General features: G+C 35.1%; 2 protein-coding genes and 1 pseudogene across 2 annotated transcripts; 2 read left to right on the top strand and 1 right to left on the bottom strand.

Annotated features, from left to right (window-relative positions):
* Nucleotides 1-311: 311 nt before the first annotated feature.
* LOC127802384 (kinesin-like protein KIN-14I) lies at nt 312-8,174 on the top strand (annotated as a pseudogene).
* A 4,723-nt stretch (nt 8,175-12,897) lies between these two features.
* On the top strand, nt 12,898-17,593 carry LOC127802385 (probable protein phosphatase 2C 5). The gene is made up of 7 exons (XM_052338153.1): nt 12,898-13,110; nt 13,234-13,405; nt 13,522-13,739; nt 13,830-13,937; nt 14,059-14,184; nt 14,275-14,507; nt 16,937-17,593. Exons 1-7 carry the CDS (start codon nt 12,898-12,900, stop codon nt 17,154-17,156), a joined length of 1,290 nt encoding a protein of 429 aa, XP_052194113.1. The 3' UTR covers nt 17,157-17,593.
* Nucleotides 17,594-19,487: 1,894 nt separating this feature from the next.
* LOC127802386 (single-stranded DNA-binding protein, mitochondrial) lies at nt 19,488-24,415 on the bottom strand. The gene is made up of 6 exons (XM_052338154.1): nt 24,208-24,415; nt 23,716-23,909; nt 22,936-23,144; nt 22,757-22,857; nt 19,902-19,961; nt 19,488-19,731 (listed from the first exon to the last, which is right to left on the bottom strand). The coding sequence occupies exons 1-6, from the start codon at nt 24,278-24,280 to the stop codon at nt 19,712-19,714; spliced, it is 657 nt and encodes a 218-aa protein (XP_052194114.1). The 5' UTR covers nt 24,281-24,415; the 3' UTR covers nt 19,488-19,711.
* Nucleotides 24,416-26,049: the final 1,634 nt, after the last annotated feature.

The raw sequence follows: 26,049 nt of genomic DNA, 5'->3' as shown, positions 1-26,049 counted from the left end.
ATATAGAAAAAACTATATTTAAGAGGTGAAAGCAATTTAAGATTATTTTTAGAAGCCATGAAAATACGAGAAGGGTAGGGGCAATTTGGGGAGAGAAGAGGATATCCAAGGATGAAAGGGGTAAAAGAGTAAATAGCAAAAGTGAGCTATTTCCTCTAATTTTCTCAATCCACCAAAATACAAACCGCCGGGGTCCGGGCCGAGAGGTTCGGAACGAGGTTCGGCTTGTAGATTCACAGAGAACAGAGAGAAAGCTGGAAATACAGCAGCGGTTAGAAATACAGAGAAAGGAAAGAAGAAGAAAGAAGAAAGAAGAAAGAAGAAAGGAAAGGCCATTGCTTGCCGAGGAGAGAGTGTGAAACAATATATATATTTTTCTCTCTCTCTCTCTCCTTATAATTTTCTCTCTCAATCTTCTTTATGGATCTGGTCCTTTCTCTTGCATATATGTATATATACATGCGTGCGTATGCATTCTTGTTGTCTTGAGGCTTTGATTCAATTTGGGTGTAGGAAGGATTCAGGAATGGTAAGATACTGAATTTTGATTACGAAAGGGTATAGCCGTATAGGTTTCTTGGTCTTCTGTTGGTGGTGGTGCTCCAATGGCGACCGCTGAAGGGATTTTGACGTTCTCCGTGGAGTCGATTGTGGAGGATGTTCTTAAGAAGCACGGGAAGCGGCTCAGCGACATCGATTTGGCGTCCAGGAAGGCTGAGGAAGCTTGTGGGTTTTTTCTTTCTTTGATCCATTTGGAAAAACCGTTTGTTTTCTGTATTTTCGATCAACTTTCTTGATTTTATACCTGAATTTGATTAGGATCTGTGAGATTGGTGTCTTCTGGTACTCAATTTTGTGTTGTGTCTTTGAGCTCTTCGGCGTTCCAAAAATTCATCTGTGTTGTCTAATTTCGGTGGATTGTAAGGGATGGGATCGTGCGGGGCTGCATTTCTATGTTTAATTCGGCATTGCATGTTTCCTTCACATCCATGGAAACTGTTCGTAGCTTTGTAGCTTTAGAAACTTATAGCCAAATGTTGCGTCTTGTTTTTTCCTTTTTGGTTTTCTATTCTCTGATTTTGGCAATGGTAAGCTTGCTCCCTTGTGATGTGGAGGTCATAAGTTTGAGTCGAGAAATAATCTCTTCGCTAAGCAAGGATAAGGTGGCATACAATTAACGTTAATCTAGAAATGGACTCTTTCCTATAATGTAGGAGCCTTGTGCACTAGGTTTACCTTTTCCTTTTTCCTGTTATTTGATTTTGGGAGGTGGCAGAACGGGGATTCTTGTCTTGATTTTATTTGCAAGGGGTTTAAAACCTTGAACTCCAATGTTGTTTTGCAGCCCTGAGACGATATGAAGCAGCTGGGTGGTTAAGGAAGACAGTTGGAGTTGTGGGAAGTAAAGATTTGCCAGCTGAGCCTTCAGAAGAAGATTTCAGGCTTGGCTTGAGAAGTGGGATTATCCTTTGTAATGCCCTCAACAAGGTGCAACCTGGTGCAGTACCAAAAGTAGGCCTTCTCCCACATCTTCTTTTCTGTTAAAGCTTCTTGTTTATTATCTGTTATTTATACGTTGACGCTCTTAATTGCCATTTCAGGTAGTTGAAGCCCTTTCTGATTCTGTTATTATCTCTGATGGAGCAGCTCTATCTGCATATCAGTACTTTGAAAATGTAAGAAACTTCCTAGTGGCTGTGGAGGAAATGGGGCTTCCAACATTTGAAGCCTCTGATCTGGAACAGGTGAGTTGATTATTGTCCCATCCATCAATAGAAGAAAATTTCGAAGAATACCATTTCAATCTGAGAATCCTTGTCATAACTGTTAAATTTGATAAAAGAATTAAAATCATTGTGATAAATGTACCCCATTCTGAAAGTTCCTTCTTTCTTTTGAAATGCTCCCCGTCTTTTAAATATTTAGGGAGGGAAGTCTTCAAGGATCGTGAACTGTGTATTAGCACTCAGATCATATAATGACTGGAAACAAGGGGGTGGAATTGGAAGTTGGAAATTTGGTGGAAATCTGAAACCTGGCTATGCTAAGCAGTTTGGAAGGAAAAACTCAGAACCATTCACAGGTTCTTTAAGAATCTTGTCAGGTGAGAAGTCTCCTGATAGTTTGCTTGGCGAGCAATCTTCATCCAGTGATCTTGGTAATGACCTCTATGAAATGGTCAGTGAGTTGTATTGTTTTAAATGTTAATGTACTCTTTGACTTTATTGACTTGGAAAAGTGACTATTTGTTGTTTATTTATTTGTTTTTTTGTGTATCCTGGGCTCAGGGTAGCTCTCACTCCTTGCATATACTTGTACGTGAACTTCTATTGGATAAAAAGCCAGAACATATTCCAATTGTAAGTATCTTGTGCTTGTAACATCAATTAAAATATACAATTGGTCTAATCAGGTTTGAGTCATGGAGCGGACTGCTAGGTGATTAGGGGGAAAGGAAATTATTTGCAAGTGGTTTCACAAAGATTGAGGAAGCAGGACATTTATTTGTACATTCTATTCTATGTATATTAGACCACTAGTCACTTGAGCATAGACACACACTAGTTATATTAACTAGAATATCTTCTCAAGATTTGGTGAAGGATGCTTCTTTTCATTCTTATTTGACTACGGAGCTATCTTTTCCTATTTCTCATCATTTTGTGTGTGTGTGTGTGTGTGTGTGTGAATACAACCAATTTTCTGTTTTAATGTTCACATGTTTCTCTCTCTTTGCAATAGGTTGTGGAGAACATGCTAGGTAAAATTATGGAGGAGTTTGAGAATCGCTTAGCAAACCAAAATGTGGAGGTAAGCTGCATTTCTCATCAGTATCACTGCTATGAAAAATTTGAAAATGCACACAACACAACAACAATCACAAGCCTCAATCCCACTACGGGGTCAATTACATGAATTCTAGACCTCCAACCTCAAAAACACACGCACATGCGAGCTCACATATATGACTTTCCTTTTCTTCTGTTTTTGACTTCATGGAATAACCTCCAAGATAGGTTTCTTTTTTTAATGGTTAAGCTTATCATCATGCTTGTTTTTTTTTTTTTTCTTTTTGGTGGTTAACCAAATGATAACAAACCAGAGAGATGTGGATGTCTCTGGCCTTAACAAATCTTCCCCCAAAACTTCTTGTGGTGAATTAGAGGTATAGTGTTTGATTTCATCCTAGAAAGTTGAAGAGCAAGCAATTGGCCTGCATCTTTGGATCATGGCCTTGAATGCATTTTTGGTTGCCTATAGATCTTGAGCACAATCCTCTGATACATTCCCTATTCCATTGTAATGTTTAAGATGGAAGACAATAGATTAAACACCAAGATTCAAGAGGATGAATGCTCGAACAAGGAGGATATTCGTGATGATGAATCAGATGGCCCTGTCTTGAATGAACAGATGCTTGTTGAACAGAAAAATGGAATGTTTAAGATGGAAGACAACAGAGTAGACACAAAGATTTCTGAAGAGGAATGCTGGAACAAAGAGGATATTCAGTGTGATGAATCAAAAAGCCTCATCCTGAAGCAACAGATGTTTGTTGAACAGCAAAATAGAGATGTACAGGTATTTTAAAGCAACAATAGTTGCATAAAGTTTTTTAACTTTCCATAAGGTTGTACTTAGTGATTGGTGTTCATGTATGTAGGAATTAAAGCGTACTCTTCATTCTGCAAAAGCAGAAATGCAGTTTTTGCAAATGAAGTATCAAGAGGAGGTCAAGAATCTAGGTACAAACTATCTAATGATTTTAGCGATCATGAAAGGGATATTTCTGTCTAATCAACTATTTCCTTCAGGAATACATTTGCATGGTCTAGCTTATGCTGCTTCCGGGTACCAAAGAGTTCTTGAGGAAAACCGCAAGTTGTACAATCAAGTACAAGACCTCAAAGGTATTATTTCCAGCCATTAAAAGTTTTATGCTTTACTGTGAGATTCTTAATGACAATATAAATGCTACTTTCCTATGTTTGGAATAGGAAATATTAGGGTTTACTGTCGAGTGCGACCTTTCTTGCCTGGGCAGCCAAATCGTGCAAGCACTGTAGATCACATAGATGAAGCAAGTATCACCATTGTCACCCCTGTAAAATATGCAAAAGATGGACGAAAATCATTTACTTTCAACAGAGTATTTGCTCCATCTGCAACCCAAGGTCAGTGGGGTTCCCATTTGATTTTTTCCATTCTGATGCGTGGTCCCTAGGGCAAAATTGTTTTCCTAATGTGCCTAATCATTTTTTCCCTGCAGAGAAGGTATTTTCGGACACTCAACCTCTAATCCGGTCTGTCCTTGATGGTTACAATGTTTGTATATTTGCCTATGGCCAAACAGGATCAGGAAAAACTTATACTATGGTAAGACCTTCCATACAAGGTTTCTGCAGTCAATAGTAATAATGACTTCATATAATAGTCATGAACTCATTTCAAATTTTTATCTGCAGACTGGACCCAACGATCTTACACCTGAGACCTTCGGTGTAAACTACAGGGCATTGAATGATTTATTTCTCATCTCAGAACAAAGGAAACACACCATTTCGTATGAAGTTTCTGTTCAGATGATTGAAATTTACAATGAGCAAGTCAGGGACCTCCTTGCATCAGAGGGTCTTAACAGGAGATATCCTTCTCATAGTTGTTGACCTTTTCATGTCTTATCTTGTCCTCAACCATATATATGCTCTAATTTTCCATATTAACTTCTGTATACTTAACTCTTAAGCACATTAGAAATACGGAATAGTTCTCAAAACGGTGTAAATGTGCCTGATGCTAACCTTGTGCCAGTTTCTTCAACTTCTGATGTTATCAATTTAATGAACCTTGGGCATAAAAATCGTGCAGTGAGTTCTACAGCTATGAATGACCGAAGTAGTCGTTCTCATAGGTGCATTTTATTGCCTTCCCTTTTACATTAACCTTGATCTTGTCTTCACACTAAAAGTTCTTGTTAGAATATGCAAAAAAAATATGATGTACTTAATGACTTATAGTTATATTTAGCCAGTTGCAATAGCTAATTTTAATTTTTGGAAAGTAAAATAAATTGACAATTGTTATGTATACTATATGGTGAGTAATACTGATGTACATTTGCAGTTGCCTCATGGTTCATGTACAAGGAAGAGAGATGACATCTGGGGCAATTGTTCGTGGTTGTATGCATCTAGTCGACCTGGCTGGGAGTGAAAGAGTAGATAAATCTGAGGTGGTGGGAGATAGATTGAAGGAGGCACAACACATCAACAAATCTCTTGCGGCATTGGGGGATGTAATATCTTCTCTTGCACAGAAGAATTCACATGTTCCTTACAGGAACAGTAAACTGACACAGTTGCTCCAGGATTCACTTGGTAGTACTAGAGAATTTCTAGCTTCGGAAATTATTATTTCTCGATTTCTTTAGAGTCTAAGTAGTCTGTTGGCTCTTATCAGGAGGTCAAGCCAAGACTCTGATGTTTGTTCACATCAGTCCAGAGCTTGATGCTGTAGGAGAAACAATTAGTACACTTAAATTTGCCGAGCGGGTTTCAACTATTGAGCTTGGAGCTGCTCGAATTAACAAAGACAGTGCAGATGTGAAGGAGCTGAAGGATCAGGTTCTTAATATTTTTATAATATATTTTGCTTGGCATGATGACAAGTACCATCTAGTTGATGCCGTATGACAAAACATTGTACACTTACTTTAACTTTCATAAAAAGATTTTCCCCAAGTGAAATTTTCATTTACTTCCCACGTAAAACAGTGTTGTGAAATTTTCATTTACTTCTGTTCGTTATTGCTTGTTTCCAGATTGCTAGTCTCAAGGAAGCCTTGGCGAAAAAGGATGGAGAACCTCGATATGTATCATCCACCCTCAGCAGCCCAGACTTGCGAAGAATGAAGTCTCCTGGGTGTTCTCCTTTGCATCCTAATTGGCATAGTGGAGGGGATGATCCAGCCAGTCGGAAGCAATCACTGGAGGATGTTGCCAACTTAGAGGTATCAATTACTTATGATGGACTCATTTGCTTTTACTCCCCCCCCCCCCCCCCCCTCTCTCTACATATGTATGTATACATATATATATATATTCAAGTGTTTCTTCTTTCAACTTTCATATAAAGTTTATTTTGTCTTACAATTTGCCTGAATGTGCCAAAGATTCCAAGTGTAAGAGAAAAAGCAGAAGGAATAATATACTAGGTTGTCGAGCAGTTAAAAGTTTTTTTTTTTTGGGGTGGGGGGTAAGTGTTGAGCACTTGAAGTTGAAGACTTGAACTTGATTGCAAGTGACAGGGTGTTTGTTTCATAGAATAAGATTCACCAGAAAAATTTGTCATAAATTGATGATTTTTTACGAAGCAAATTTAACAAAAACACTCATCAAACTTGGTTCAAAGAAGTGTGGACCTACATGGTACCTACAAAAGGCCTAGAACACTAATGGAGACGTACAAGGGTCACAAGGCTGGTACAGCTATCTAATGTGGGCTGGGATAAACTCTTTAATGAAAGATAAGATAATATGCACACTACCAAACTTGGGTCAGATAACTATGAAGTTGATCGTTGATGTCAATTCAATTGCTCCTTTTGAAGACGATGGCAAAACAAGAAAGGGAAAACAAGTCATTGAAGATACTAATTAGAAAGACATTTTTTTATCTAATTAAAATAAGTGGTTTACATCTTTTTTCTGTGGTCTGAAAGTGCCACTGCTGTTACGGTCAATGCAATTTAAAAACTGTTCGCATCTGATGTTCTGGCCTGCAGGTTAGAAAAAACTCTGCTGCAAAGCTTAGAAAAGAAAGCACAGAATCTCAAGACTCCTTAATGAGTTCACCTCCCTGGCGATCTGGTAGCAGTCCAGCCACAAAGGAAGATGAGAAAGAAGCAGGATATGGCGACTGGGTCGATAAGGTTGTTGTAAACAAGCAAGTTGATCTAGATAGTGATGAAAACCAATCAGGACCTTGGGAGGAAGACAACAGCCAATTGTCCGAGATGTTCTATCAGAGACATGAACCTGGCCCTTTAAGGAGAAAGGAGGGGCAAGATAATGGCGTGCATAGGAGTAAGTTTGAGACAGCCTCCACCGATGACTCTGACCTTGAAGCTGCAACAAGCGACTCTTCTGAGACAGACTTGCTTTGGCAACTCAATCCACCCAAAGTTTCCAACACCACCAACATCTCAAATGGGTTGGGATCAAAACTAAAGAGACCCAGTAAAAAGCACGTGAAGAACATAGAAAGGTAACTGCCAAACTTTTCTTCTTGTTTTTATGTATCCAAAATGCAAATTGTTTCTTTTGCGCATTTCTTTCTGCTAATGCTAAGCAATACTTTGTCCTCCTCTCTCTTCCACTGAGTTATCTCATCAACGACAACAATCTCAAGCTTTAATCCTACTAGGTGGATCTATTACATATATTATAGCTTTTCAACCATCTCTACCCATAGCCATATGTTCCCAACAATAACATCGAGTTTTTTCATTCCCATGCTTGTAGCTTATTATTATTTTTATCTAGGCGAGGAACAACTATGATAACTCAGCCAGTTCAGTTGTGGGTGCATGAAAGTGGGATAAATGGTGGCATGAACGATATTTCCTTAATTCTGCTACCTTGTGCTTACTACTATATATATATATATAGTTCCATCCATTCATGTGTATGATGTGTACTTTTCTACTTTAGGAGTTCAATTCCATCACCGGCAGCACCAAGGAGATCACTATCCGGGAGTTTACCTTCTCCATTGCACAAGACTGGAAGGCAGCCTGTTCCTGCTGATGGGAAGAGAAAAGCGGGTAGCGGGAAGTGAGAATTGTGCTGTTTATGTAGCTGTAATGAAGTGATTTTTGACTTCCTTTTTTTCCTTCTTTTTCTTTTCCCTTCGAGTTAGTTAGTCAGAGAGAGAGAGAGAGAGGGGAGGGGGGGTGGGGGGTGTTCCACTGATGGAAGTGGCAGTAGTTGCAGTTGCCTGTGTTTCTTCAGCCATGATATGATGATGCCCAAGGCCAAAGGGATGGATGGCCGAGTGAGGCGTTCCAGACTTCAGCATTAGTGTTGATTCGTTGCATATTCATTTCTTTTTATGGAAAAAAGATAAAAGAAGAGAAAAAGAAAACAAGATAATGAATGAATATATGATTCTTTTTTTACTTCATTTTATTTGGTTGCTCTGCCTCTGTTGTGGTGTGTTTATTATAGGCTAAATAGTGTAAATAATTACTAAATTTTGTAACTAAACAATTATTATACTTTAATTTAATATATAATTTTATAACTAAATTTTGTAACAAAATAGCAATTTCCACTCTATTTCAAATCATCTTTTTTTATTTGATTTTTGGGCAAAGCAACAAGTAGTCACTGTATTTTGACACGACCTTCAAATTGGTCATTTTTCTCTTACGAGAGATCATGTAATCATTTCTTTTATTAAAAAGATCAAAATGCTATCAACAACCAAATAATTGACGAAATTTATATTTTTGTTGATATATTTTTATTTTTTTTGTAAGTATTTAATTTTTTATTATTTTAATTATACTCTCGAACATTGAGTCAATTTAATTTTTATATTTAATTTTTTTATGACAATCTTAAAATTTTTCATTATTTTAATTACATTCCTATATTTGTATTTTTTGTGACAATTTAACTTTTATATTTTTATATGTCAAGAAAAAGGTAAAACAATATGACAAAATACATGTTACACTATATTTACGTCAAAATACATAAGTTAAATTGATTCAAAAATATAAATTTAAGAGTGTAATCGAAATAATGAAAAGTTTGATTTATCATATAAAAAAAAATTAAAATATAAAAATTAAATTGACTCAAAAATTCAGATACAGTAATTAAAATAATAAAAAAATTAAGTGACTATACAAAAAAATTTGTGAAAGTAAGTTTGACCCAAAACATATTAAAACAATTGCAAAATTTTTTGTTACTTCGTGGACAACTATAAACATCATTATGGTGCCAAAAGTGGAAGATTTTGCCATGTATATATATACCGACCCAGCCATGGATGAGGTTTTGGGCTCCTTTGCTTCTTACTTCACTTACTAGCGTAAAGTTTCATTTAGGGCACATCGCCCTTGCCACAATTGACCACCATAATTCACAGGCAATTGGTGGGTTCTGTATATGCCTTTGCTCAATGTATAATACATGAACACATTCTACCAACACAGGAGAGCAATGAACTGAATCATTTGAATTTATTAATTTAATTTTTTTACATCAATTTGATTTAATTAATTATTTTTAAAAATTAGGTTTTTTATTTTTAGTTCATTTTTTTAATTAAAAGAATCGAATTAACTGAACCGACCAACCTTTAAAACAATATTATTTTGATATTTATAAAACAATATCGTTTTTTTTATTTTATGTATTTTTTATCTATTACTTCAATTTTTTTTATTTTTTTTTTCAATTTAATTGATTCGATTCGATCTATCCAATGAATTCACCTCTAACTATAGGAAATTAATCCCAAAAATCTAAGAAATAACTCTAGCCATTTTGACTCTCTTACTCTACGAAGACAAGGACCCTTTAAAATAAATTAAGAAATTCATTCATTACATATTTATTATATTGATTTGAGTGTCGAAAATTATACTAGAGAATCAATCTCGTCATTTTTTTATAGGTGCTCGCATCAAGATAAAATTATAGTAATCAATCTCAAATACCATCATATTTAACGTGTAAATTATCATATTTTAAAATACTTCAAACAATTCAAAAATAATTTTAAACCACTCCTTTATGACTTTTCTTTCTTTCTACAATAATACAAAAATGTTGATTTGACATTAGATGAATATATAAAGGTTGGTTGAGGTCCACTTGCACCTTAGAATAAGCAAAAGCCAGAAGGATTTGATTTAAAATTCAACCAACAATCTTCTCCTTGCCACTTTTATCTATACATTAAGCATAATCTACTATTAAGATAATAGACGACATGATTATGTTATGTTAATCAAAAATATTATTTGAATATTTAAGTTTGATATTTGTGATGATATTTAAATATTAAAGTTACGTATTTTATAAGATATTTGTATTTTATTAGAATTGACAAATTGTAATAGTCTATGATTGATATTAGAGAGAATTAATATTAATTAATTGGATGAGAGTTGTTTAAGGCCATGTAGTTGACACCAAAGTTTGGTGGGTTTTTGCTAATTCTTGCACCAATGAACAAGTATAATTAAGCATGCTCAATCATAATGTCCCAAATCATACAAAAATAATACAATCATAACAAGGGCACCCAACCCTAAAATTTAAGATTACCCAAATGGAAAGGCAACTCATTCAAGAATTAATATATTTTAAAGTAAATATTACTATTTTTTAATATAAGATGGTGAAGTCATTGACCCTTAAAATAATTATAAATACGTGACAAATATGCATACATTTATACGTGGATATGATTTTAATTTTGGTTATAGAAAAGTTATTGTACTATTATATGTTCACTAGTTTTTTTATATTTATAGAATTATAAGTATTTTTTAAAAATTAACAATACTTTTTCATAAATTATTAATTATTTTTTAAAAATTATGAACACCTTGAAAACTAGTTGATAATTTATAAAGATGTGCTTCTAATTCTCTAAAAAAAGTACTTCTAATTATGTAAGTATCAAAAGTTAACTAAATTAATACAAAAAAAAGTGATTACAAAATCTTACCATTTAATTAATCTTTAGTTAAATTTTAGGTGTTGGGATTGGGATGTGTTCAGCTGCTATCGTGACGGAAATCAAGTTGGACCGAGTTTATTTCTTGTTACGGTAAAAATCAAATTGGATCTAGTTATAATCAAATTATGGTGTGATGAATTATTATATTATAAAAAAATAAAATTATCCTCTACTAATTATTTAAATATTTAAGCTTAAGGAACATGTTTAATTTGAGTGAATCAACAAGTTTTTTTTTTTTTTTTTTTTGTAGCAAAGATGGCTTTGAAGCAAGAGCAACCCAATGAAGAGATGCCAAGCAACATTAAACAATGTTTTGGCCAGTCTTTGGGGATTAATTGATGAGACATGCTTCACTTTTTTGTCTAAGTTGGCAAGCAATCTGTCCATTCCCAATCTAATCTTATTTAATTCAATTTAATCTAATCTAATCTTTGCCAGCCAATGCACAACACCAATTCTCGTGTATTCTATGGGGAAATCATTGTGTGGGAATAAGCATAGGGTAGGGAGGCTCTGTCACAAGCACCACTATGCCAAAAGTCATGCTTACCCCCCCACCAGCTTGTGAAGATCTACCCCCCATATGTGTATTTGCTAAGAAATAAAAACTCATACTAATAACTTGTGTTTGTGACATGACTAACTCACTTTATTAATGATTATTTTAGATGCGATTGTTGGGTATAATTTGTTATTTAATATTAAAAATAAAATACATAATTAAAAAAAAGTTATGGAAATATCGAATTTAATAGTCATTTGAATTTTTATTTTTTTTTGTGAATTAACGGGAAGTATTGCTGAAATTAAATCAATATGAAAAAATTCATGTAATCTGAATACGTGTTTTCTCTTTTTCTATTATATTTTTTTTAATGGGTTCTCTTATTTAAGGGTCAAATAATTTATAATCTCTCTATATTTTTCATATCACATATAATTGAATGTTGAGATAGATTTAAGGACAAAACCTTAATTAGATCACTTTAATGGGTTTTAGAGTGCTTTTCAACTTATTTTTTCACAATCAAAAATTTCAATTTATGGTAACTTATTTACATTAAAATACAAAAAAAAAATCTAACAAAACCCTTGTATGAAATCATTTGAAGATATTGAGAGCAACAGAGAGATATATTGATATATCAAGATCTTTACAAACAATGAAGATAAAAGACATATAATGTGTAATTTTTTATTTTTTTATTAATTTATAGATTCTAGTTATTAATAAAACCCTTATAATTGTTGATTTTAGAAAGAATAAGAGCCCATCTCATCTCATCATAGAAAAGTTCAAATTAATTTATAGATCAATGTCATTAGGAATAAGAGCCCATGATATAAGTCGAGCAGTTTGACGAGTAATATGGCAATGTCAATCTGATGTGTTACAAGTTTGATCATCACTTTGTACAAGAATCAAAGATTCAACCTGTGATTTATTTTTTCTAACGTAATCAAAGACACGAGTATCAAAAATCGCGTAAGAATGACCATAAGTACAAAGTAAAGCAATCCAAACTACCAAATTTAGCAGTATGGATATAAATGTATGGTTTTTAATTGAAGAAATAGATGGTATAATGTTGAATAGATGAAAGATGAGTGCCTTTGTGGTAATTTAAAGTCCAACAAAAGCAATGTGGAGGACATTTTAGTAATTCCTTGCCGTGTATTTCGTAGATAACAACGACAAGTTCAGGTCATAAATGTCATTATCGGACACTTTGGCAACTCAGAAACCCAAAGCTCTCTCGCTCTCTCTCTAGATCTTTCCCCCATCAAATCCACCGCTCTCTCTCTAGATCTTTCCCCCATCAAATCCACCGCTCTCTCTCTCTCTCTCTCTCTCTCTCTCTCTAGGGTTCTGGGAGTCGGATCGAGCTCAGTTTCATTGCGAGAACTAGTCCACAGCGGAGTTGGGAGCTCTCTAAACTTTCCATGCTAGATCAATTGATGTTACTCGCAGTCTCAACTGTAAGTTCTTTGATTTGTTTTAGAGATTGCGCGGTGAGTTTGTAGTCTCATTTTCACTCTACTGAGCTGTGGAGCATTTTGATCAATGGGCGGAATTTTGTGAAGGGCTTTTTCTTCTGGTGATTTAGGGTTTGGAAATGAAGATAAATGGGTGAAGTTCCGAGGATGAAGGCCAAACCAGCAGCTCTTGTTCCTCTTGGGACGCTCATCGGTCGCGAGCTCAGGAGTGAGAAGGTCGAGAACCCTACGATTAAGTATGGTCAAGCTGCTCTCGCCAAGAAAGGGGAGGATTGTTTCCTGGTCAAAGTCGATTGCGTGAGGATTCCGGGCAATCCGGCTACCTCATTCTCGGTTTTCGCGGTAATTCGCCTCATAATTGGATCTTTCTTATTTTTGTTTGAAAGTATGCTAGATTTGCGTAGCTACATTGTTCATTGACTTACAATAGGTGTCTGGATTCGGAATTTGGGTTTTACATGGCAGATATTTGATGGGCATAATGGTATATCAGCTGCTATCTTCGCGAAGGAGAATCTGCTGAACAATGTCTTGAGTGCCGTCCCTCAAGGGGTTGGCAGGGAAGAGTGGCTCCAAGCTCTGCCTCGGGCATTAGTTGCTGGTTTTGTGAAAACTGACATAGAGTTTCAGCAGAAAGGCATGTTTCCACTTCCACTGTAATGGTGTTTATATGCCATGCTTTGGGATTTTTTTTTAAAAAAATTTCTTAATTCTTCGGCGTGTTCTTGACGACTTGTTTGATATTGGTGATAGGAGAGACGTCTGGGACGACGGTTACATTTGTTGTGATTGATGGGTGGACTGTCACTGTTGCTTCTGTGGGGGATTCTCGATGCATATTGGACACCCTGGGGGGCGTGGTGTCTCTGTTAACAGTTGATCATAGGCTAGAAGAGAATGCAGAAGAAAGAGAGCGTGTCACTGCAAGTGGGGGTGAAGTAGGAAGGCTCAATGTTTTTGGGGGCAATGAGGTAAATAAAACTATTCACCTGCGATCCACATAGATCAAGAAGTGGAAAAGTGGAAATGCCAACTTCTGGGATTGTCTGTTTGATTCATAGGTTGGTCCGCTGCGATGCTGGCCTGGTGGATTGTGCCTTTCAAGATCAATCGGTGACACGGATGTGGGGGAGTTCATTGTTCCAATACCTCATGTTAAGCAAGTGAAGGTTGGTGAATCTGGTCTCCTTGGTGATAATTTATTGACTTTTGAAGTAGTAGAGTTTGAATTTAAGTTTCTCTTCATCTTCTTCCTCTTCTTGTTTTTTTATTCTTTTACTGGTCATTTAGCTTTCCAACGCTGGAGGAAGGCTTATAATTGCATCTGATGGTATCTGGGATGCATTATCTTCTGACATGGCAGCGCAGTCTTGCCGGGGTTTGCCTGCAGAACTTGCTGCCAAGGTGGTTGTTAAGGTGATGTCTACTTATATTATTGATATCCACCTTTGTCCAATACACCTTTTCCTGTTTTTGTACTAATTACCAGTCTGTTTCATTGATTAGGAGGCTCTCAGGACACGAGGCCTAAAAGATGATACAACTTGCCTGGTTGTTGATATCATTCCCTTTGATCATCCAATATTGCCTCCAACACCAAGAAGAAAACAGAATCTGCTTAGTTCATTTATATTTGGAAAGAGAACTCAGAATCCTGCAAACAAAGCAACAAATAAGCTTTCTTCTGTTGGGGTTGTTGAGGAATTGTTTGAGGAGGGTTCTGCAATGCTTGCGGAAAGGTATGCTTACCTTGGGCAAAATAAAGAACTAACTCTTTCTGTTATTAGCCTGGAATGTTTACAAGAGTTGAATCTTTTATTTGTCCTATATTGCCTGGTTGTTGGGTGTCTCACGTACTTCTGCATTTGCCGGTTAGGTTGACTTTTCGGTTCAATTTGTGTCATTTTTGATGAATACAAATAAATATATGAAGTTCAACTGATATAATTGTTAAAGTGGAGATATGATTTGTCTTATTCGAATTTCCCGCTTATATGGTGGGCCAGAAGTGGAAGACGGAAATAATCTATTTGCTTTATAACTGATTTAATATACTAGAAGCATCACTAGCTTATGCTCTGACCCAAGTAGCATGGGACATGTGAAAACCCGTGCGACCTAGAAACGGAAACTCATTATGAGAAAAAGTGGAACAATGAGGATCCATTGTGGAGAACATACATAATAAATAGAAGTTAAAATACAAGGTTGGTTACTTTTTCTTATGGGACCTAAGGATAGGTTTTGGATTGGCTGGTCTAAGTATGGGGATTAATGTGCACTTGAATTAGTATCTTTGTGTCATTTTTGGGAAGTCAAGTTAGTTGATTCGCAAATGTGCAAGGAGTTGCCATCCATGAACAACATGGATGAGTAACACGTTCTTCTCTAAGGTAGACATAATTTGATAGGTTTTTATTTTTCTTTGTTGGTTTATTAGTTGGTATATATATCTCTTTAGAGTTTAGTAGAACTCAATTTTTGATGGTCAAACAAACTTCTAAGTCTCTTGAGAGTTCCACATTTCTTAATGTTTCCTTCATCCAAAGATTTTTGTTTTTTTGCTCATAACAGAAATTCTTGAGATAAAGCTTCCTCTGAGATGTGACTGAGGTTTGTTTGTCCAGAATATTATGATATGTAGTTTACCTTCTAGTTGGTCCAATGTCCTTAACCAGCTGTACCACTACCCCCACAACATAAAAGCACACCAAAAATAATAGCCAGATAAATAAATCTATAAAAAGCAAATGTCATGCTTTTGCTCCTTTTTATATTATTAGATATCATTCATTCCTTTCCTGTAATGGTGAACTGATTTGAAGCTCTTATCTTCCACTTGTGGAATTTCCATAGCAAATGATGTGCCCCCACCCTGAACTGTAGAAATATGTAATAAGCAGCCCTTTTGCTTTCTGCATATTGACAGGATGGGTGAAGGAGCATCTTGCTCTTCTGGAAAAGCAAAAGTTTGCACTCTTTTAATAGCTATATTATTGTTATTGTATTTATCCAATTTAACTTAGGTTATGACTTTAGATATATTTTATATCTAAACCTGTTGGAGTTGGGAGAATGGTTGCAAGAATCTTGTTATAAGTTCTTATGAATATGTTGTCATGTTTATGCCATTCAAATTGAACGTTCAGTATATTTCTAATATTATCCTTGTTCAGTTGGCCATTCCTATATATGTTCTAGTATTTGGTTTGCCAGTGAGAATTATCTGAAGACAAGCTGTTGTATACAAACTTATGAAAGGCAGTTACTCTCCCAAAATGATAGGAAAGTATAATTCTTATTGTGCCAATTAAAGCTAATTTTATGAGTTCTTGTCAAGATTCTGTAGCCACTCTATTTTTGGCACAAGAAGTGCATAAATGAACACAAACATGAACACGAGCACAAGACACAGGCACAGCGTAATATGGATGGACTGAGATGATAAAACTTTTGGAAGGAATAGGACATGACATAGAACGAGCATGGTAACTTAGTGCAGATTATTTCTACACAATACATCAAATAATTGCTTAGATTACATATTTTATCTCAACATAGTAAAAGAAAACTTGTACTCTTATGGTTATATGTATCCTGTTTTTAAGATATGCTGGAAGACATTGGGAATACAATTTTTAATATTAAAAATTTAAGGGGGTATTATTATGAAGTAAAAATTCACATTTTTATGTACTTGTAGAAAAATCAGTCATCTGTTTTTTATTTTATAATCAAAGATCAAGTTATTTTATTCAATTTTGCAATTTGATTTTATGTATGCCTCAGTGACTAGTAATTGTGTCTAAATAATGGGAAGTTAGATCTCTCCAAATTGTATATTTTAAAAAAAAATAAAAATTAAAGATGATGGAATACTTTTTGGGTATATGTCCAACATATGTTAGCAAGCGGCAGACATCTGTTGTGCCTGTAACATAATGCAGAAGTATGTAGAAGTATTTGTGCTCCTTTACTTGGCCGTTTTCTTATTCTTGGGGGTGCAGGGAAGAGAAAAAAAAAAAGTGGTTGTGTTTCTTATTTTGCTTTATTTTGCTGACATTGATAATGCAGCTTCTGATCCCATAGTAGGAAATGAGGCTTTGAAGTTATGAAATTTTATATTTTACGTTCACCTAATTTGTTCTTATCATATGTGGGAATGCAGGCTGGGTAACGATTTTCATTTGAACTCAAATTCTGGGCTCCTCAGGTGTGCAATTTGTCAAGCTGATCAGTCACCAAGTGATGGTTTATCTGTTAACTCTGGGCCCTACTTTTCACCTGCATCCAAGCCATGGGAAGGCCCATTCCTCTGTGCAAACTGTCGGAAAAAGAAGGATGCCATGGAAGGAAAGAGGGCTACTAGACCCACTGTGACTGCATAATTTGGTAATGCGGTACATAGTAGTATATCCAATTTTCTGGCAGTGTGAGCATGCTTGGTTGTTTAGACATGCGCATGAAGTAGACTTTAGAAGGGAGATGTTTTGCAGATGGGTAAAAGTTTGTGTTGATTGTGGTTTGTGCTGACTGTGGGACTGACTGACAATGGACATGCAGATATAATTGTGATAATTCAATTGCTAACAGGTTGAATATGTAAGTAAAAATGATTGTGAAGAAAAAAATGTTACTCCAGTGTTTTATTTAATGTGTATTTAGCATCTCTACAACTTTTTTGCTTTTAACCATTATAGCGTCCAAAACATAAGGACCTTGTGCCTTACGGTTTCAAATTTGATGCTCTTGAAAGTCGAACTTCAGCTAGTATTTAAAAGTGCTGATTGCTAGCTAAGAATACACCGTTCCAATTTGTACAAAATTTAGCATGGTCAAATGCTTAGATGTCATGTTTTGTTTGCTTTATCTTGTGATTGCATTGGCCACATCTGCTGCTGAATGATTGTCAACATAATTCAAGAAAATGGAGTATGAGTTACTGTTCATGTCTTTTATTTTGCCATTATGGCCAAGTTTGGTTATTTAATGTAATAATTATACCTTCTTTTTTTTTACCATAACAAGTCTTCATTTGGTTGGCATGTTCAGTATAGTATTTGTCCACCATCAACTGAAACTTAAATGTAAGTCTTCATTTGGTTATTTAAATCTTTGTCTTGCTTCCATTTCCTTTTTCAACCGTAAGTCTTTTATTTAGGTGAAAGAAGTATTGGCGTCAAATTTGATGGACCTCTTATTAAAGAAGCTCACTTTTTTATTATTTGCTTATCTTTCACTTGTGGATTTACTTACTGTGGCTGAGGGGATACAGGCTTAAATGTGAACTCTTCTTAACTTTCTAGATGACACGATTGTTAGATGTACCGAATGAGTGCCTCCTGTTAAAGCACCAGCAGGTTGTGCCCTTTTGAAGTTCAAATTTACAGATTCTTTCCGAATGTTTTTGGAGGGAAATAGTTGAATTTCAGATTCTGAGAAATTGCATTTGTTTTGTGGACTCATACTGCTTTGTTCCAAAGACTAGCCTGCCTTTTTTGTGCTTTTCCAGTCAGGTGTTTGTGCATGGCCCCCATATCAATAATGCAAGGGGGATGTGTTGCCTCTCTGGCTGGGTCAAAAAGGTTGGCATCTTAAATTCTTACTCGTGCTTCCAAATGATCAATTATATTGATCAGAGGCACCCTTACATCAACATACATGTGAATTTTTAGTAAATTTGTTCTCTTGATCGGTTATGGCCGTGGGAAGAAGCATTTATCCTTTCCCCACTGGAGCCATATGGATGGTTTGATGTTTCCTTTTTTGTAATCCTGGCTTTTGTCATTATCTTCTTGGGAGAACTGGTGAACTTTTTATCATAACCTTCTTGGGAAAACAGCTGAACTATTCATGCTTGCCAGCTCTGCCTTAATGCCATTAGAAATGCTGATTCATGCTGGGTAGTCTAGGTGTTGCCTTAACCTCATTGGGCAATCTGTCTTGATGCATATGCTTTGATTCTCTCGGGTTAGTGAAGGAAGAGGAAGATAAAAAATGAAAGGAAATTTGTTTCTGATTGCTAGTTGTCCATCAACATATCAAACTTTAATCTTAATCTTACTTTGTTTAGCTCCCATGTCATTTCTATATATCATTTTATCAACAATAATCACCTTTCTATCTTTACTCAACTAAAAAGGGCTCATTTATGCTCCTTCAGTTCTTTCTCTCGGCATCCTTTTCCTTGCTTTCTCCATTGCAATCCTTTTTAGGTCAACGGAAGCAACACATGCCAAATCTATATGTTTGTTCATATATTTTTACATTTTTTTTTTTTTTTGTGATTACCAACTTGCATTTTTAGATCAATTTAACCTCTATATTTTGATTTTTTTTTTCATGTGATAATTTTAACTTTTTTTTTATTTTGATTGCATCCCTATATTTATATTTTTAAATTAATTTAATTTTTATATTTAAATATATAGATAAAAAAAATAAAGTGAGATGAGTTAATTTAATTTTTTTTTACACATCAAAATATGAGTTAATTTAATTCAAAAATATAAATATAGAAATGTAATCAAAATAATAAAAAATTCACTTGTCTTGCCAAAAGAACATTAAAGTATAAGGAATAAATTAATTTAAAAATATAAAGGTGTAATTGAAATAATAAAAAAATTAATTAATTAAATAAAAAATGTGAAAATACAATGACAAAAATATAAATTTGGCCAGAGAGAGATGACACGTCAAACCATGCAGCGGAAATGTAAAGAGATGGAACAACCAAAACACACTTAAAACCAAAAACAACATGAGAAAATTGAAGAGAAGTGATTTCCGGCTAGAAATCAGGGTAAAAATAAAGAAAATGGCCTGGTGGTTACAAATTGGAGTTAATAAACACTTGAGAGACATTTCTTACAGACAGACGATCCTTTGGCTGTTGCTGAGCAATCAGTGCATAAAATTTTTCCCACGGTGTGCCTGCCATCTAATCAGCCAATCCTTCTCCTGCCAACAACAAATGGGTTACCATGATCAGGTCCAGAAGAATATTGGAATTGCAAGACGAAAAGAAGTCCTGGATTTAGACATGCTGGGCTGTCCAATTATTGTTCTTTCCACGTCAATGGGATTAACCATGTTATAGTTGGAATACTTGAAACACAAAGAAAACTTACGCAGCTCCTCAATGGAGATATTGCTGATGCTTCCTACTGTTTTTATGAGCCGAATCCTCCCTGTAAGAGAACATACAGAACAAAATTAAAAGGAATTTCTGTGTGAAGTTTCAACTGATACACCTCAAAAGTTAGCTAATAGCAAGTGCAGTCACTTATTATAGGTCAATGTAGTTTCATTCTCATTCTCATTCTCATTCTCATTAGACGCATATAAAATCTAGGTGTAAGAAACATTGAAGCAAGTGATATACTGAGACAATTCATGCAAAATAGAAACAAAAAAAAAAAAAGTACGAGACTGAGCTATCCAGGCACTTTGTGCAAATAATCACACATGTTAGGTTGCCTTTACCCTTTCCATCACACCCTTGATGAACCGGTCCCATATAGGAGATGCTCTTTTTATCAATAAAGTATAAGCTTGATCTTTATTATCTTTTATTCCTTAAATCACAAGATCTGGCTCTTCATTGAAACAACTCATTCTTGACTCCATATTCATGCCTAGATTAACTCACAAAAAAATCCATGCCCGGAATAAAAAGTGCTGCCACTTAAGGCACTGTTTTAATGGAACCATTTAATTGCTGATACGAGATTAATGAAATTTGGGTATTTTTACGAATTGGAAAGTAGGGATGGGATCAATCTCCTTTCATAAGGAAGCTTTTCTTGGATCTAAACTTGAAATTCTGGTTAATGAAAAAGGTCATGATGATTACTGAAGGTAAGTTTCCAATGGGGTGGTTGGTCCACAGGGAGGGTTAGGTCCATGCATGAGGGAATGTCTTTGGAAACTATGGGTGGTTGGGCTATTTTTCAAGGATTATTTTTTAGCTGTGGAGTGGCTCTAGGGTTAGGTATTGGTTAGATGGTGTGGCCATAGGACACTTTGAAAGTCTTACCCTGTTTTGTCTCATTTGGCAAAACAATAAAAAGGCGAGGTGGGAGAGCTTTATCCTGTCCTCTCTCTGATGGCATAATAAATAAGAGTTATCAAATATTGGGAGTGAACGTTCTAGTAAAAGTACTAAAATCTAAATTTTACAGCCAAATTGAGGAAACATATGCCACAATTTTTTAGGATTACTTTGTTAATTGTTAAAAGTTCTCTATAGATATGTACTGAATTGTGAATGAAATTTTAAAGCGTATATTAAGAAAGAAATCATTAACACCTTTAGCATGCACTAGATAACAGATAATTTATCTTCTCAAAGGACCTTCATATACAATTTAGAGAAAATACTACCCTCTTTTAAGGAAATCAGGGTCAGGAGATAATTCAATATACTTTTATGGCGTTTATTAACTCTTTCTGATGCATGAATACTTCAATATATGCTTTCTTTAACGACGGAGCAGTCTGTGACAGGAAGGAGGGGGAATACATGTGTATAATTCTTATAGTAAGAGTAGCTATTAATCAAAGGATAGGGAAGAAAACGGTTCTTGTTTTTTCTTCATCAACAATTATCCTCACAATCTTAGTATGATTCCCAAAGGAAAAACTCCTGGCTTTGTCCAAGCTTAGCCATTATGGCAATGATTTAAGCCCCAAAATTCCATCATTAAAACCTCGAGGACATCATCAACATATCAAGCCTTAATCCCACTAGATTTCAATATCTTCAACAAAGCCACTATAAAGCATATAATATCTACCTCTTTTACTAAAAAGTTATTTCATTCTATCAAAACTCTCCTTGTAGTACCATTTACTGGCCTTCCGATATAACAAAACCATTATAAAGCATATAATGCCCAAGAGTTTTCCATCAAGTTTTCTTCAGCTTCCTCTACCTCTCTAAGAAGTTATTTCATTCTATCAACTCTTCTCATAGGACAATTTATTAATCTTCTCATATAAGAAAACCATCTTAATTTGTCTCATGCATCTTATCTACCGTAACATTCTCATCTCTTTTGTCCTCATACTTTGTACATGTTGATGCTTCCAACACTATGTTATATAAAAATGCTGGTCTTAATAATCATCCAATAAAAATTTTCTTTTAGTTATAATAGGATTTTACTATCGCATAAAAAACTGAACACACTTCTCCATTTTAACATTTACGTTAACTCTATAAACACCATCCTCGATAATCTCCTTGTCTTTTTGAACAATTGATAAAAAAAAGTTTTATTTACTCCAAAAATAAGAGCACACATAACCATAACCTAGAATGTACTCAACCAAATCTTTTCTCCGTTTTAATAACTTAATGTGACTCTTGCATCAATTTTTCATACCAATCTACTCACCGGAGAAACTGAATCACAACTTTAGTTAATTCTTCAACTTTGGAAGATTCATGGTCAGAGGGACCATTTGCTCTAGTACCAAATTAGTGTAGCATAGGCTCCTTGATAATTTCCTCAAACACGTGATTTTAGTATCCAGACCCCAATAAAAGCGTCCAAAGTGACAGGAAAGCAATAAAATAATAAGAAGAAATAATTACCACAAGACTATTGGCCTTAGAATATATGGTTATAGGTAGAACAAGTTGACATTCATGTGGCCAACGCACCTAGTGGGATTAAGGCTTGATTTTGTTCTGGTTGTAATTATCATACAAGACTACCATGCCCATTAGGTTAACAACCTTATCCTCAATATTTTGTCAATGAAACCACAAAAACATATAAAATGATAAGAAACTACAATACCATACTAAGATATACTTTTACCAAGTGTTTGACTTAGTTAACTTAGTTGACACTGGATGGTAACAAGAAGGGCAACGACTAATACTACTGAAAATCAAAGGAAAAGAAGAGCAATCATATTCCATATTGTATTAATTAGATGGATGAGTAAAACAAGTATAATGCATGTCACGTACCATTACGGCGCACACATATCTCTGGCACATTTTTTACTCCACCATCTATGCTATCATTGTAAACTCTAGTTTCAATGTCACCCTCAACATATACTGAAGAGCTGCAGAAAGTTCCACACATCAGACACACGTAAGAGTAAGATATATCAATTTTATTGGGCGAGGAGGAAGAAGTGTACTTTTTGACAAATTTTTGAACTGCATAAGTTCCAAGCAGTTCATTATGCACGGCAATTCGATGCCACTGCACTGGTTTTGGCAGAGCCGTTGCTCCAACAATTCTTTGATCATACATGCCCCCTGTCCCAACTGTGAAGATGGTTACAGTTTGGCCATTTCTCAGAATCTTCTGCACAGGAGCTTGTCCAACTTTTCCGCATATGATAGCCTGTAAAAGTGAGGACCACCCTGAAAATAAACCTCCTTATGGGAATAAGTCAATTTGAAATCATGAATTTGGTTGCCAGAAGAACCGACCACAAGAAGAGAAGATAAGTTTGAGTCTTCCCCTCAGTGTAGTTTCTGATCTCCTTTCCAAAACCCACCAAACAAAAAGGAAATCAACCCAAGCCAACATCGTCCTAGTCACACATGACAGGTTGTTTATCGTCTAGGAGAAAAGTGTAAAGAAATTCATCAAATGAAAGAATTCCCTTCCCTTTGCTTCCATTTCTTGAAAATGAAATTCATTTGGCAAGGAATTCAATTGCCCCCATAAATTAAAAGATATACAACAGCTACAATGGGCACCAAAAAATGGATAATCATGGGTAGTAAGGCGTTAAATCACAGGAATGATATAGGTAAGTCTGTGAAGTGCCAAAAGTTCACCATGTATGATCTTCTATAGTCATGGTTCCTTTCCTAATTCTACGTCAGTCCTATTCTACATTATCCCACTTCTCTAACTTCAGGTACCATGTAATTGAAATGGAGCAATTTAAATTAATCAAAAATACCTTATGCACACCACGGAAACCCCAGCCCCTCTTGGGATCCACACCGTGGGGATGTAACGCAGGCTTTTCGCGTAGAAATTCATAGTCATCACCATTATCGTCTTTAGTTTCATTCTCCTTGCTGTCATTGCCATTATCACTATCAAAGGACACGGTTGAGTAGCAAAACTTTACGCTCCCTTGTGCACCCGCTACTGCAGTTCATCAAAAACCCGAAAATCACAAACATTGACAGTTTCCACGAAAGAACAGAATTGGATGTCAGTCGTATGGTGTCTGCCAACTATTCGGTAAAATGTTTCAAAGAACAGAAAAAGAGCAACCAAACAAAGCTACCAAGCTCAACCCACAAAGACTCATGAACAGAAAGGGCAGCCGTCCTAGAACGAAAATTGATAAGCCTTTTATATGTATGCGTGATCATATAAGACACAATAATGAATATACTTTTTGAAAATGCAGATACGTATATGCAGAGGTGCGGAGAGGTACCAAACGAAGAGGTGGGTCTGGCAGAAGCGGGGATTCCCAACAGCTTCACGAATCTAGCAACGGTTGGAGTCATTTCCAGGGAAGAATATATGGAGCTTGGGAAGAAGAAAGTTGGAACTTGGAAGAAGAAGAAGAAGAGAAGGAGACAACGCAGGTTTGAAGAAGGGTTTTAGCTTTTCAGAGCCATTGCGGGTTGTTCGATAGAGCAGACCGAATCGATCCGGAGGCTTATTGGGCTTTCATGGGCCCAAAATGTTTTAAAAGGTGCGAATTGGGCTACAACCAGCCCAAAGGATTTTGAAAGTACATCGGGCCTAGTGTTTGAAGGACGGATATTGGGCCATCCTCGGGCCTAGAATTTTAATATTGGGCCTCAATATTTGCATGAATCAATATATGGCCTAATAATATAAGGGCTATTAGCATGAAAAAATCAAATATTTTTGTGTTTTTACAATTTTATAAATACATTTCAATTTTGACAATAGACATTCGATTTGATCGATTGATTGTAATTTTAGCCACAACTCGAATCTGATTTAAGAGATATGTGCGTCTGTTGAAATGACACGCCACTTAATGTTTAAAAATATTTTGAGTGGGTTCTACATTGACACACCTGAAAAAAATGAAAAATAAAATGTTAAATTTATATATATATTATATATATACACACACATAGAGAAGAAGCAGGCGGATGATGAGGACAATGACAAAGGAGGACGATGATGACAACAACGATGGCTGATTTGGAAGCTAAAGGTGACAATCAATTTGGGCTTCCTCTTACTCACGAGCACCTCACAGAAAGTGATTGATAGCCCTCTATTTTTGCCAATTGATGACGCCATTTGTTAGTCGCCTCACCTTTACTGTCGATCACTTAAGTCAGTCTCATTTATGTCAACGATCAGCCATCAAGTTTTCAGATTCTAGATCGGCCTCTTTCCATATTAGCCTTCATTGTTGCCTCTAGTTTTTAGATTGCCAGCTACCTTTAACTCAACATCGTCTTTGGTCACCGTCTTGGTCCTCTGCCTATCTTTTTTCTTTGTGTATGTGTATATATATATATATTTTCTACATGTGTCAACATAAAACTCATTAAAAATGTCAACTTGAATGTCATGTCAGCGAGCACACACTCCTTTCAAATTAGATTGAGATAGTGGCTAAAATTGTAACTAATTGACCAAATTAATAAGTTCTCAAATGCTTAATTTTTTTCATTCTATTAACCCATATTATAATGGATGATGGTAATTACAAATTTTTATCAATAAAGTATTTTTTTTTACATATATTAACTAAAAAACAAAAATTAATTACACTAATAAGATTTGAGAACTTATAACTCAATAATAAAGATTATTTTATTTAAATTTAAAAAATAAATTGTAACTTTTAAAAGGCCATTTAATGAAATTTTGTTCAACTTTTTTTTTTTTTTACATGTGTAGCACGGATCACCATATTTTATATATTATAATTATATATAAGCAAACACCATCTCTTTACGAAACTCCATCGTTAAAATATCATTTATATGTTTTGTTTAAAAATATATTTGAACTCATGACTCTTAAATAGTAATTAATTTTTTGAACAATTTTAAAACTACATCAAGACTCGTTTGGATTAAAAAATAAATTATAATTGTCAAATCGTCACTTCATAAATTTTAATTTATTTATTTTTTTGTGTGACTATTTAATTTTTTTAGTATTTTAATTATATTAATGGACAATACATTTTCGAGTCAATTGCACACTTCAATTAAAGTGTGTAAAGTACTCGCGTTGAAATGCTTAAATTATTCTTCACACGACTCTCATCTCTACT

This window comes from Diospyros lotus, chromosome 5, assembly GCF_014633365.1.
Source record: "Diospyros lotus cultivar Yz01 chromosome 5, ASM1463336v1, whole genome shotgun sequence".
In the NCBI taxonomy this organism is placed as follows: Eukaryota; Viridiplantae; Streptophyta; class Magnoliopsida; order Ericales; family Ebenaceae; genus Diospyros; species Diospyros lotus.
This window is presented reverse-complemented; position numbering and strand designations above follow the sequence as displayed.